At 35.2% G+C, this 13,973-nt stretch overlaps 2 protein-coding genes across 6 annotated transcripts; both read left to right on the forward strand.

Moving 5' to 3' along the window:
- Positions 1-4,568: 4,568 nt before the first annotated feature.
- LOC126709596 (general transcription and DNA repair factor IIH subunit TFB1-3-like) lies at positions 4,569-5,289 on the forward strand. The gene is made up of 2 exons (XM_050409893.1): positions 4,569-4,785; positions 4,871-5,289. The coding sequence occupies exons 1-2, from the start codon at positions 4,723-4,725 to the stop codon at positions 5,132-5,134; spliced, it is 327 nt and encodes a 108-aa protein (XP_050265850.1). The 5' UTR covers positions 4,569-4,722; the 3' UTR covers positions 5,135-5,289.
- Positions 5,290-8,887: 3,598 nt separating this feature from the next.
- On the forward strand, positions 8,888-13,634 carry LOC126708604 (uncharacterized). Of its 5 annotated transcripts, none has more exons than XM_050408410.1 (6): positions 8,888-9,200; positions 10,291-10,513; positions 10,920-11,099; positions 11,400-11,548; positions 11,638-11,979; positions 12,120-13,634. In XM_050408410.1, the coding sequence occupies exons 3-6, from the start codon at positions 11,056-11,058 to the stop codon at positions 13,466-13,468; spliced, it is 1,884 nt and encodes a 627-aa protein (XP_050264367.1). In that variant the 5' UTR covers positions 8,888-9,200; positions 10,291-10,513; positions 10,920-11,055; the 3' UTR covers positions 13,469-13,634. The 5 variants fall into 5 exon arrangements, with proteins under 5 accessions (XP_050264367.1, XP_050264370.1, XP_050264368.1 ...); XM_050408413.1 differs by having other exon boundaries at positions 11,400-11,476; XM_050408411.1 differs by having other exon boundaries at positions 10,299-10,513.
- The last annotated feature ends 339 nt before the right edge of the window (positions 13,635-13,973 follow it).

Genomic DNA, 13,973 nt, shown 5'->3' on the forward strand with positions numbered 1-13,973 from the left:
TCCCTATTCATTCTGTTGTATTTGATGAATGATTGCGTCCATATTCATTCATTTTAACCCATGGGGAAATCGTCTGTAAACTATTAGTCATTATTATTATTATTTTTTTAATATAAAACAAACAAACTATTTATAGTCATTGTTGTCTATCTCTGAGCATTCACGCCAATCTATCCACTTTTTTTTCCCTGCAAACTTATATTTAGCTGCATTTGTGGACATACCTGGCTGAGATTAAGATGTAAGCATGAGTTAATAAACATTGTCAAGGGAAAATGGGTTTTAGACCTTATTTAAAAAAAAAAAAAAATCTAGCAGAATGTTTATGTTTTGAAACTATTAAGTATAGTGTCTTTGTTTTTGAAATTCGATTTTAATAAAATCGAGTTCTATATAAAATTTGATATCCTCAAAATTGAGTTATATGTAAATTTTTAATTGAAACTCAACTTTAGCAAAGTCGAGTTTCACTTAAATTTTTTAAAAAAAATTAAGTGGCAAAATATGCATAAAACTCGACATTGCCAATATCGAATTCCACTTGTAACTTGATTTTTTTTTCTTTTTTAAATTGAGTTTTAAAATAGGAACACGATATTTAATAGTTTCAAAACATAGACATTGTACTAGATTTTTTACAAAATAAGGACAAAAGCCTATTTTCCCCAACATTGTCATCAAGGATGGAGCTATTTTGGACGTGGGGTAGTGGCCCCTCCATATATATATATATATATATATATATATATATATATATATATATTTTTTTTTTTTTTTTTTAATTTTTTAGCATGTATATATATATATATATATATATAATATTATTTTTAGCTATTTGTTTCAATAAAATTGCACTTTGTCCCTTCAACGATATTTTTAAAAGCTATAAAAAAATATTAGCCTAACAACAAAAATTAAGCCCAAACATCACCCTAAAACAAACACATGCAAAATAATAATAATAATAATAATATTCAAAGTCAATTCTAGCTAGAGATCTAACTAGCCTAGGATTAGGAAAACACCCAACTTCCGATAAGACACACATATAATAAAATGGAAAAAGAAGGGGATTTCAAACCATGATCAAAACAATGATCAAACCATGGAAAAAGAACTCTAATTTGTATTGTTGGCAAACCATGATCAAAACAATGTGTTTAGAAGTGTTTAAAGCTAGCTCAAAGTTGTATGTCAATGTAAAGTTGGAATTGAGTGTAAAGCAGAAAGCACTGTAGCTTTCGGTTTGGCTCAATCGATCGAAACTTAGGCTCGACCGATCGAAGCTCGGGCAGATTGCTTTTCTGTAGAATTTTCCAACTCAGCCCTAGTTGTTTTTAAACGTTTTTAGGGTTTCTTATTTGTCCTAAGTATAAAAGGCAAATCCTAGCCACGTTTTAGTGTTGCTCATATTGCGGTTTGTGTAAATCTCTTGTGAGATCTAGAGGAGTTTTCCTTTACACAAATTTAGGGTTTTCAAGGAGGAGATATTCTCTATACCTTGATGATCAAAACAATTGCTGCCATTAAAGCTTAAAGAATACACAAGCGGGGGTGTTTGTAACTGGTGGGAATCCAAGAAAGAAGGAGTCCGTGGATTCGAAGTTTGAACGTGGTCGTGTCAGTAAGTTCTACTGGTTGGTAGCATTAAGAAGTCGAGCGGGGGTGCTTGTAAGTCCTATTTTCCCCAACATTGTCATCAAGGATGGAGCTATTTTGGACGTGGGGTAGTGGCCCCTCCACATATATATATATATATATATATATATATATATATATATATATATATATTTAATTTTTTAGCATGTATATATATATATATATATAATATTACTTTTAGCTATTTGTTTCAATAAAATTGCACTTTGTCCCTTCAACAATATTTTTAAAAGCTATAAAAAAATATTAGCCTAACAACAAAAATTAAGCCCAAACATCACCCTAAAACAAACACATGCAAAATAATAATAATAATAATAATAATATTCAAAGTCAATTCTAGCTAGAGATCTAACTAGCCTAGGATTAGGAAAACACCCAACTTCCGATAAGACACACATATAATAAAATGGAAAAAGAAGGGGATTTCAAACCATGATCAAAACAATGATCAAACCATGGAAAAAGAACTCTAATTTGTATTGTTGGCAAATCATGATCAAAACAATGTGTTTAGAAGTGTTTAAAGCTAGCTCAAAGTTGTATGTCAATGTAAAGTTGGAATTGAGTGTAAAGCAGAAAGCACTGTAGCTTTCGGTTTGGCTCAATCGATCGAAACTTAGGCTCGACCGATCGAAGCTCGGGCAGATTGCTTTTCTGTAGAATTTTCCAACTCAGCCCTAGTTGTTTTTAAACGTTTTTAGGGTTTCTTATTTGTCCTAAGTATAAAAGGCAAATCCTAGCCACGTTTTAGTGTTGCTTATATTGCGGTTTGTGTAAATCTCTTGTGAGATCTAGAGGAGTTTTCCTTTACACAAATTTAGGGTTTTCAAGGAGGAGATATTCTCTATACCTTGATGATCAAAACAATTGCTGCCATTAAAGCTTAAAGAATACACAAGCGGGGGTGTTTGTAACTGGTGGGAATCCAAGAAAGAAGGAGTCCGTGGATTCGAAGTTTGAACGTGGTCGTGTCAGTAAGTTCTACTGGTTGGTAGCATTAAGAAGTCGAGCGGGGGTGCTTGTAAGTCCTTTTATATGAATTTCGATTCTTTCAGATAGTGGATTCAAGTTTACCTTGAGGATAGTTTAGTCAAATCCTCCCCAGGTTTTTACCGGTTTGGTTTCCTGGGTGATCATATCGTGTGTTATTTATTTTCCGCTGCTTTGCATGATTTGATCTTTATTATTGTGATAACCTAGACTTGTTTAATTGGACTAAGTAACAACTTGGTTAATTACCTAGGTTTAATCAATTGTTTAAGAGGTCTAAAAACTATCCAGGCAACTCCTAGACCCTCAGGTGTAATCCAGTTCAGGACTCCTACCAATGCACCATGCCCCCAAGGGGTGAAACAATAGGTTTACTTATGAAATGATTAGATGAGACTAAGTAATTTTAAGTTCTCATATACTTTACTCAAAGTGTGTATTGGTGTTTTTTCACTTGATTTTTGAATTCCATATGAAAAAAAAGGATTTTTGGACAAAATATTTTAGAGCAGAATATCTCCATAGTACATAAAATGCTGTTGCAGCTGCAGCAGAGGCTGCTGAAGACATTGTCAAGTGCAGCTCAGCAGATGGTACTCTTTCTGAGAGTTGAGGTTTTCTTTTTTTAACGTGATTCTCCTGCAATATTTTTGTATGATTACTCCAGTACTTTTACTATATTGTTTCCCCTTTTTGCAGATTCAACGGGTTGATCTAACTCTTGACATGGAAACTGACCAAGGGGATGATTACACGCATCTCCCAGTATGTGGGATTAGACCACTCTTGTAGTTTCTTTTGGTTGATTCATTAAATTAATCCCTCTGTCTCTCCCTCTCTTCTTCTTTTCCATTTTTTTACCTTGGTAAGGGGGATTCAAATTTAGGCAAGTGATTTTTTATTGAGTCAAGCAAAGTTGACAGAGGAATTCACAATGAAGTAATTACAAAACTCTGAAGTTACTAGTCAGTCTTGGGAAGGATTCTATAGATTTAAGACTTGATTTTGAAGAGATCTTTGCAATTCTATATTGAATAACACAAAGTTGCTCTTTTATGATAGTAACTTTTGAACTCAAAACTTGTATAGTGGGAGAGGCCATACTTCTTAAAGTCCCTCTCTCCCTCTGCCCACAAAAAGAGAAGTTGGTAAACAATATCTATTAAATAAAAAGATTCATAGTTGTGTACTTTATCATATCTGCATTCTTGGAGTTACTTAATGAGGGCATCCACTTACAAGGTGGATTTTTTGTTCGGCACTTCAAATTCATAGTGTGATTAAATTCATGCTTGTCCATTAGCCTCGGTCAGGATAACATGCTTTGACAAAATTTCGGAGTAAATTGGTGACATGTTCTAAAAGTTGGAACACGTCAGCAGTTTCTAGTTCTACTTCTGTACTTGATATATGAACCATTGCCTCTTCTGAGAGTACAAAATAGCAGAAGGGATAGTTCTTAGTATCCGGTTAATTTTCCATGTTATTAGATACAATCATCTGCTTCTATAGAGGAAAATTGCTAGGAGTACACATACATCCCTATGTATCTTATTTGGTTGAATATTTCATGATCGTGGGATTTTCCATGATGGTAGCTAGGAAATAACTGATTGAAGGCACGAGCAATTCAAGAGAACTTTCTTGCAAGATCTTAATCCCCAAGGTGAAGTTGTTCTTGAAGGAAGAACTATGGGTAAGGATCTCTCTTGAATTTATTCATTCTCTTTTCTATTTTGGAACAGTTAATATATAATAAACGTCAAAAGTTGCCTGTTTCTCACCAAATTTCATTTTCTTCAGAAGTTATTTGATTTTAAACTTGCTGAGTTTCCTTTTTGTTCATCCAATTTAGGTAGATAACTTTGGTTATTATCCTGAATGTAGATGTAGAGTTGGAAGATCCAAGAACCGTAGCAGAAGCACTTGCGCGGTCAAGACAGGGTTAGCAAGGTTTATTTTTGTTTGTTAAAAAAAATCCCACTTCCTTTTTTTCAAGTCTTATATAGAATTTGCAGTGAAGAATCTGATGAGAATGCAAAGCAGGAGAGGCTTGATAGAATTTCACGGATGACTGAGATGGAGGACCTTCAGGCACCTCATGATCACCCTCTTGCTCCACTTTGTATCAAGGTCGGACTTTTTCTACATTGTAGTTTGTACAATGCCTCTAATTTATTATCGTACAGATGTTTTATACATGCTTTTCCAAAATCAGGATCCTCGTGATTACTTTGATTCCCAACAACTTAAAACTTCTGATGATACACGGGCTGGAACAGAACAATTAAGATGTAGCCTGAGCTCTGAGGAAGCATATGGTTCTTTTATGGGTTCAGTATCGGAGATAATGGCTGTGGGCTTAAGTGATCCCATAGTCAGACCTGAGGTTGCTGTTATGGTTATAATATCTTTATTTTGTGCCAGCCTTAAGATTTTAGAAATAATATTACTTATCCCCAAAAATCCCCGAAAAAAGTGATATGCTATCATATATATGATGCATAATTAAACTGTATAATTTGTAGGATTCAGATCCTTAATGGATTGACCCAGAACATTTCAAGTACCAAATGTCAGCTTGGGAAGAATGCTCAAAAGAGTATACTAAACAGCTTGCCCGACACAACTAAAGAGGAACTCATGTGAGTAGATGTGTGTTTCTTAAAATAATATATAGCTGCTTCTAGAAAAATGTGACTAAACACCACAGATACTTTATTTATTCAAGAGTTGGTTAAGCAGGGCATGTGCTAGAACCAATTGTTTTTGTGTTAAATGCAGAACTTATTAATGATTTTAATGTTAATAAGAAGAATGAATTTTGTCAAGAAACATTCCCATATTTGGGCCACAAAAGATGGTCACTTATCAAAGCAAAAAATGAAGAAGACAGTCAAGAAGTATTGCCCTCAAATGCGAGTATGCGACATTGGATCAAATAAGGATATGTAATGCACAGCATTTGAAAATGGATCTTCTGAAATTTGTCTTTTGATTAGATTGGTTCAGCATGCCTATTGCCTTATTCATTTAATGATTAATGTACAGGTGAGCACAGTGAAGGATGCCATGTCAAAATTTTATCCACAGCTGGAGGTGTCTTATAATATAAAAAACCCGTCATTTATATTTTTTCCTCGTGAGCTTTTGATTCTTCCAACCCCATCAACAATCTTCTTGGTTATTGCCTTCAGTCCGCTGCTATTATATGGTCAATTTCCGTAGTTTTGATTTTCTAAAGGTTTTGATTTTCATCATATACTCTCACTCTCCCACTTTGTGGTTGAGTACCATACTCAACCTGGCTGCAGCATGAAAGCTAGTGGATTGGTGATTGCCTTTCACTTGTCCTGTTGGCCTGTGTGTACCGTTGATGTTTTCCTCCCTTCTCCTTTCCATATTAATTGATTAAACAAATCAGTACATGGTATAACTGAACCATCCATGTGATTCTGTGATGATTTGTTTTTGGGTTGGGTTGTTTGTAGTGCCATCTTGTTGATGGCTGAAACTCATGGACAGAGACTATAATGGTGCAAGATGCCGCTTTTCAACATTATGAAGCGGATTTGCAGAAGAGATCAGCAAAGAGCGGAGATAAACCAAATGGATATGTGCAGGAGTAATATTTCCCAACTCATCATCCTCACTGGATTTGTCATGTAAACATTCTTTGTTATTTCCATCTTGTAGCAGTCATATAAACATATGAAATCAATTTTGCTCTGAGCTCAGGCACAATATAGAGTTTCATCAATTCGGCTCGTTAGTGTAAAAGTAATTTAACGCTTTACAGCTGATCGAAAGTGCAAAGAAAAGTGACCAGAGTGAGCTTGACTTTGAATAAAGTTGCACTGTCTCTCTTTTATGATGTTATGCGACTATGTTGAATTTATGCACGATTCTGATATGATGTTGAGCACGCCCATTAGTTTGTGTAAGCAAAGATTATATATTAAAAAAAAAAATTGTTTGATTATTGTTACTTTTTGGGGAGGTGATTCATGGTTATTAGTAAAGAAAGTATGAGCATGTGTAAAATTTTATGCTGGATTCATGATGTCTGCATATTATGGTTGGTTTGTGATATGATGGCGACACATAATGATGTTTTAGTTTATTTGGAAATTTGCTAAATGGGTTTCAGTTGATATGCACGAATTATATGTATGTTCATTTGTTACGGGCAGTACATATAGTCCAAGCAGAGATGGGGTAGGCCTCTTTCCAAGGAATATTACGATGGCATGAGGTTTTAAGTGGAGTTGGTGCAGATGGCCCAAGCTCTTTTGGCAAGGAGAGCTTTGTAGTGACTAGTGACTCAAGCTTTTCTTGATTCCTAGCCCTCCTAGGAATTTGGGTTTTGTGACCGTGTCCCAGTTGATAAGGTGAATTTTCTTATTTGTTGCAGAATTACCCTAAATGAAATTGTGGTTGATTTTGTAAATTTTCATTCAAATTTTGGAAGGAAGAAGTGTACATTACATGATGTGCACGGGAATAGAAGTGGTGATAGAGTTAATGAGGGTAAGGCGGCCTTCTAAGTAGAGAAAGCTAACTTTCCAGTTTGCAAGTCTATTGCGGAGTTTGTAAATGATAGGTCAAAAGCTATTTTATCCGTTTTGTCAATTAGGATAGAAACTTCCAAGGTATTTCCCAAATTCTTTGGAGGATCTAATTCCCAGTTCTCTTTTCAATGGTTTCAATGTTACATGGATTTGTGTGACGAGAGAAGATCTAGGATTTGTTGAAATTGATTTTCTAACCGGAGAACTTGCAAAATTCTTGAAGAACCCTTTTACCGGTGAGATAATTCTTTTTGGTTACTTTTGCAAAATGGATGAGGTCATCTGCAAAGAAAAAATGAGAAAATATCGGTCCATCTCTTGTGGTTTCAAAGCCAATCCAATTACGAGATGGGAATTCATTTTAGATGAGTTAAGCTAGATATTTTTCATGCAAATAATGAAAATGTACAAGGATAAGGGGGTCATTTTGCCTAATCTCTCTAGAGGGAAGGAAGAAACTGAGTCTTTTCCCATTGACATGAATGGAGATAGGCTAGAGGATGCAATGCAAGACATGATGAGATCAATTTAGTCCTTGGAAAAGATAAAGAAGGTGAGAATGTGTTTCATGAAGCTCAATTCAAGTCTATCAAAAACTTTTTTAATATCTATTTTTAAAGCCATGTAAACCTTGTTTACTTTTGGAGGTGGTCATGGAATGAACAATTTTCTGAGGTAGAATGAAGTTATCACTAGCTTTTTGTTCATCAAAGGAAAAAAAAAAAAGTAATCACTAGCTTTTCTTCATGGACAAAACTAGCTTTGAAGGGGTGGATGAAATAATTTAAGTAGGGCTTGAGCCTTTAACCTAAAATATGAAATCTTGGTTAAGATCCAACCAAATTGGCAAGAGAACAAAAATAGATTTTTTTTTTTTTTTTTTTTTGGACAAACGAGTACGGTATAGATTATTGAGACAAGACTTAAGAGTAGTAAACCATAAATAATTGTTAATGTTGATGACCCCCCCAATCAGATAGATAGATAAATAATAACTGTGGACAGGCTGTTGGGCAGAACATCCAATGCGTAGACAAAAGCTCTTTCACTCCGCAACAACTGAATATGGACAACAGCCCCCATAAATAGATACTAGTATAAATTCGTGATACAAAAAAGTAGCAACTTACAATACAACCCATGTTATGAGAAATCAGTCATTTGGAAAATAGTACGGGGACAAAATTGTAAAATCAAGAAACAGGCCAAAGCAAAAATATTAAATAGTTTAGGACAGTACTAGTGGGCCACCTGGGCCTTTGCGGTTGAAAGTTGAAGCTGTCCCCACACTCCCCACACCACCTCTGACTGGTCCTCTTAATGTCACAAATCTAAGTACCTGTAAATGTGCGTTATTAATGTCACAATATTTGCTAGTACTTTAATAGTAGACTCTATGTGTGATACACAATTATTCTCGTATGAATCCTTTTTTTTTTTTTTCGACCAATTACTTTAGAGTTGTAGCAAAGAGTCGAGCTTATATGCCAGTTTTTCATTTTTTAACTTTTTAATTATCTGCTTTTTAGAGTTTTTTTTTTTAAGTACAAGTATGCTTACTTTTCAAACATGTTTACTTTTCAAAATACAATTATATTTAGCGCAAAAAAAAGAAAGATATTTTATAATGTTTTATATATATATGAGTGGCAGAAAGGGAGAGAACATTTCTACGCCTATTTTAGCCTCTCTTCTTGAAGAGAGGGAGAGAGAGAATTATCTTTCTTTCCCATCGGCCCTCTTGTCCCCCCAGTGATGTGATTCCTTTTCTTTTTTCTCTCTCTCTTTCTCTCAGATTTCTTTTTCTTTCTGTCTCTCTCTCTCTCTACTGTAGGGGGACGGAAGCATTATCTATGGTTGTCTGGGAGTATACACACTGATATTGTTTTTATGAAATGGGAATTTTCTTCACTAAGAAGAAGAGGAAACAGATATTCTAATGGCTGAATGCTCTTTTCTTGGGTTCTCTGCCTTTTGGTACTCTCTCTCTCTCTCTGTGTTGCGCTTTTTTTTTTTTTTTTGGTATTTGTAGTTGCATCGTAATCTGATTAAAAAGTTTAACTTTTGGATTTTTTTTGCTGGGTTTTAAGTAATATGAGAATTGTCTGAGTTAAATGTGTAGTTGCTTAGTATTACTTAGCCCAAAAAAGAAAAAAGAAAAAAAGATGCATAGTTGCTTATTACCAGGTTAATGGGTATTTTATTTATTTTTTATATATTTTTTCTAGTTGTTATTGGGGGAATATTTTTTTATTTTTTGTTTTTTAATGTAAAGGAATTTTTAACTGCAAATGCAGAACTCTATGTACAATGTCGTTTTCGTTGACTTTGCTATTAATATACTACAAAAATCTATGGTTAAGATTGCCCATATGGTAGAAAACAATGAACAAATAAAGTAATTGCGATTTTCAGGGGTCGAAAAACTTGGATTTGTGAAGATTAATGTGCCCGTTTCCATTATCATTTGTATGGATATTGAAGTAGAATGATTTCTTGGTTGGTAGTATCTGTTTGGTTCTAACTCAAACTCATTTGGGTTTGAACCAAATTTAAGCTTTGTTGTGCTCTCATACTGTATTACAGTATCACAGATTCATAATGTTGGATTGAGTAAACCCCTTTGGGCTTACTCACTGTTGCACATTGATTGAATTGAAAGAGCAAGTGCTTCAAGTTGTGGGAACTGGGAACTGTGAAAAAGCAGATTAACGCTGACTGTTGCACGTCTTAATATGCCAGCTGATTAATAGATGTACTCTCTATTACATTTTGTTTACATTGAATTTGAATGAACAAAAATGGATTATGGAAAAAATTGTAGAAGAATTATACAATTTTATGGTCTTAGGTTGTATTTATGGTCATACTTAGTAAATGATGTCACTTTTTATGTGGGGTTTGTCATATGAATTATATATTCTTATTAAGGAACGCAATGGAGCATTAACAATGCTTATGTAAACACACTTTCTTTACAAGCATTTATATGTACAGTTTTTCTTTTCAAGGAAAAGACCGAACAGTTTCTTTATTGGGTGGTTTGACAAGTGTTTCCTTTTACAAGCTGTTCAGAGATGGAGCATAAAGCACGGAGTTAAAAGCTATGGAGAATTGCTATTCCTGAAGATGCAACATCAGCTTTGATGTGTTCGTTTTCTAATCTTGGGGAGGACATCATGTTGATGCAAGCAGATTTTGATCTGAATTCAGCACAAATATATACTGAGTCGCTCAAAGAATTTCTGAAGAAGACTATGCTTGACCAGGAGGTTATGTTTAGGAAGCAGGTACGTGGGCACCATCACTATGCTGATTGAGTTATGTGTTGACTTTTTTTCTTTTTTTCTTTTTTTCTTTTTTGCTGAGTTATGTGTTGACTTCAGGATCATGTGTCTTATTTGACACAATTATGTCTCAATTGTCTGATAATATGTAAATTATTTGAATTTGTTTTTGGTCAAATGCTTGATTTGGTGGTGATTTCTTCCCGATTATATGAATCATACCTTGATCACTAGCTGCTTAATATGACTGACTTCAGAGATATTTGGGATTTCCTCTTCAAAATATGGCTCCTAGTGACCTGACTCACCTGAGTAGCAATGGGCACATGCATGTATTTATTTTTAAGAAAAAAGAAACCGTGACTCCCTTAAAATTTACTTATATTTCTTGATATTGTTTAATCTTTAGGTTGAGGAACTTCATCGATTATATACTATACAGAAGACACAGATGGAGAATCTTTCCTGGAAGGAGTTTGATAGATACAATTCAAGGAAAGCAAGCACCCAATCAACACTGATACCTTCTACAAATCTAGGGAGACATGAACCATTTGCAAAAGAAACAAAATTTTCCTCAATTCCCATGGTAATTGGAAGCCACTCATTTTTAGAACTGAAAAGTGATATTATATTAATGGGGCAGAAGTTTATTTTTCCCTTTTTTTATTAGTTTCTTCATGGCATAAATTCCAGGATATCTTGAGTTACCACTTGAATGTCTAATTAAGAAGATCTGGATTAAAAATTGTCATTATATTTTGGAGTGACCTAAACTTCAGTCATAGGGTTATATGCTCTGACCTGGATATTAGATGGTTGTGAATTTATTATATCTATCCTGCTTTACTGACTGACCTTTTTGTTTCAATGATATGTGGTTTTCTAGTGTTAAATGTTGCAAGCTTGTCTTTCAGGAGGACTCAACACAAGCTAGAAGCCACATGCTGTTTGAAGGGCACCAGGGTATGTACTCTAAGCTTTGGCAGAAGCCTTTAGACCTTCAACTTTCTGCTGACCAGTACATTAGCCATGTTGGTAAGGATCTTCAAAGAAAAGGAATATTTACAATCACTTAAAGGAAATATTAAATGCTAAGATTTGTGTGTGTGGTGGTAATGTCTCAGATCCTGAGTTGAAGCTTTCTCTGAGTACTGGCGAGGACAGTTGGAGAAAGAGGAGTGCTAAGAGAATTTGGTTCAGTAAAAATGCTCATTCCTCCACCCATGATATTATTGATTTAGAAGAGTCTAGTGAGGGGATATCAAATGAGGACGAAAAACATGCACCTTCCTTAAGCTTTGCTGCTCTGACGAATAACTTTGGAGGCAAGCATGAGTCAGATTCTGTACTTTCTGATCTGGTCATCTCAAGCTGTGTGAAGAAGGATTTACCATATGAGATTGCGGACAGTCACCCTCTCCTAGATGACAGCAAGTGCTGTCAAGAGAAGAACTCTTTCAAGAAAGGTACTGTTGATTTATCTATATGATTGTGATTCTAGTGTGATAGACGTGAAGTCATACTCCTGAACACGTAGCCTTGTGTAATTTTGTGCATATGTTTAGTCATTAGGATTCAGCCTTTATGTGTTTGTCCTTTTCTTCAGGATTTAAAAATTGCCATGTTGGTGTCCTAAGTACCAATCCGTCCACCAAGATGCAACTGCCTACTTCATTTAAAGCAGCAAATGTGGACCTTAACAAAGTTCAGCTTGATGACTCCTCTTCTTACTCTAATGATCTTGTTGTGGCCCATCCTTCAACAGCTAGTTCACCCCATGTTTTCATTGAACGAGTTGGCAGGGTTCAGGACACTTGTGTGTCCATGTCTAGGAGAAGAGAAAACAATAATTGCTCGAATGAAACCTCTGACATGTTTCACCAAGATGATGCAGTGAATTCTCCCTTAATAGATTTCAACAGCAAAAGCAAGAGAACAGAAATTTGGGCTAGAACTTCCAAGTTTGATGGAGTGGGTGGAAGTGAAGTGGGGCTTTCAGGTGTTGAGGCTATCTCCAGGGCCCCACCAGGCCTTCATGGAGACCTTGGTAGCAACAGTAGTGACCCGAAGAATGATAATTTTAGGTTCATGTCAGAACTTTCAAGTGATATTTTAGGTGACTCACATTATACATGTCTAGCTAATGGACAAATAAACTTTGATAAGAGCAAAGTTGAGAATATTATACTTTCAGGTTCTGAACAAAGTCAAGTTACAGTTCAAGATGGATGTGGCAACATGTCTCCTGCTTCATGCAAGTCCCATTGCAATGTTGAGAATGATTCTAGTAGTATAAAGACTATGCAATCTGGAATTGAAAAGGGAAGTTCAAATCTTTCTACCTTCGATCAGTTTTCTGGAACTGATGTAGTCTGCCAAGTTGCAGAAACCTTATCAGGCAATCAGGACCAAGGATCTTCTGACAGCAGTGAATCAAAACATGGATGCCTCAATAAGAAAGGAGAATCATCTGAACCAGATGTGTTGATTCGTATGGCAGCTGAATCACTTGTTCATTTCTCCTTGGAAATTTCATCTGGTAATCAAGATTGTTGTACCAGAGCAGGACTAAGTGAGATGAGAAATGAGGAAAAGGAGCAGCCACAGTATTCTTCTGATTCTTTTGAGTTAATCACTCTAAATCTAAAAGAATGCAGTGCAGATGACTATTCTGTATCATCAAAGCCATTTGAAGTAAATGACATGGAGACAAAGGATTTTTCTTGTAGGTTAAGAAGGGGGAGAAGATTGAAAGATTTTCAGAAGGACATACTCCCTGGTCTTGCATCTCTTTCCAGACATGAAATTCGAGAGGATATAAACATTCTGGAGGCAGTTCTAAGATCAAGGGAGTACAGGAAAATCAGAGCAAGGATGGGTGATGGACAGAGCTGGTGTGCACCCGTTAGAAGCAGACGGTCAAGAATTAATTACAATGGGAGGAAAAAATTATAATAAAAGTTAATTCTAAATGGTGAGTGCCGTGGGAATGGCATTGTTCATAAGCATGGTCATGTGGCCTTGTATACCTTTATTGCAGGAATTCTTTAAGCCAAAATTTCTGATATTATTATTTTTTTTTTAATTTTTTATTTATGCATGTTTGATTTCTTGTTCTTAATGCAACACACTTTTTCCGCCGTTTTTGTTTTAAGCTTTGCTCTCCATTAGGCAAATTAAGATGAGCTTGGGATCACATTTCTTTCCTAACTAATCTTATTTTCTTCTCAAATGTGAAGAAAATGCAGCTCATGGGATTAGTGGCAAGGAAAATGTCAAGAGCAGGGTACGAAATTAATCTTGTGCTAGTAGCTATTGGTTCTGCGAGTTTGGGAAAGGCACCTATTCTAAAGCTTGACGGATAAACTGAACAGTAGGCAGTCACTGAAACTTTTCACATGATTTAACAAGATGACGCTTTAAATCCTACGTTAATGGATTACAGAAATCTTAAGGAAGT

This window comes from Quercus robur, chromosome 12, assembly GCF_932294415.1.
Source record: "Quercus robur chromosome 12, dhQueRobu3.1, whole genome shotgun sequence".
NCBI classification, from domain to species: Eukaryota; Viridiplantae; Streptophyta; class Magnoliopsida; order Fagales; family Fagaceae; genus Quercus; species Quercus robur.

Bases quoted from the DNA above. Each gene is read 5' to 3' on its own strand.
- LOC126709596 (XM_050409893.1), top strand. From the start codon at position 4,723: ATGACTGAGATGGAGGACCTTCAGGCACCTCATGATCACCCTCTTGCT. The intron at 4,786-4,870 runs GTCGGACTTTTT...TTCCAAAATCAG, and splicing joins TTGCTCCACTTTGTATCAAG to GATCCTCGTGATTACTTTGA.
- LOC126708604 (XM_050408409.1), top strand. From the start codon at position 10,962: ATGGAGAATCTTTCCTGGAAGGAGTTTGATAGATACAATTCAAGGAAA. The intron at 11,100-11,427 runs GTAATTGGAAGC...CTTGTCTTTCAG, and splicing joins AATTTTCCTCAATTCCCATG to GAGGACTCAACACAAGCTAG. The intron at 11,549-11,637 runs GTAAGGATCTTC...GTAATGTCTCAG, and splicing joins CCAGTACATTAGCCATGTTG to ATCCTGAGTTGAAGCTTTCT.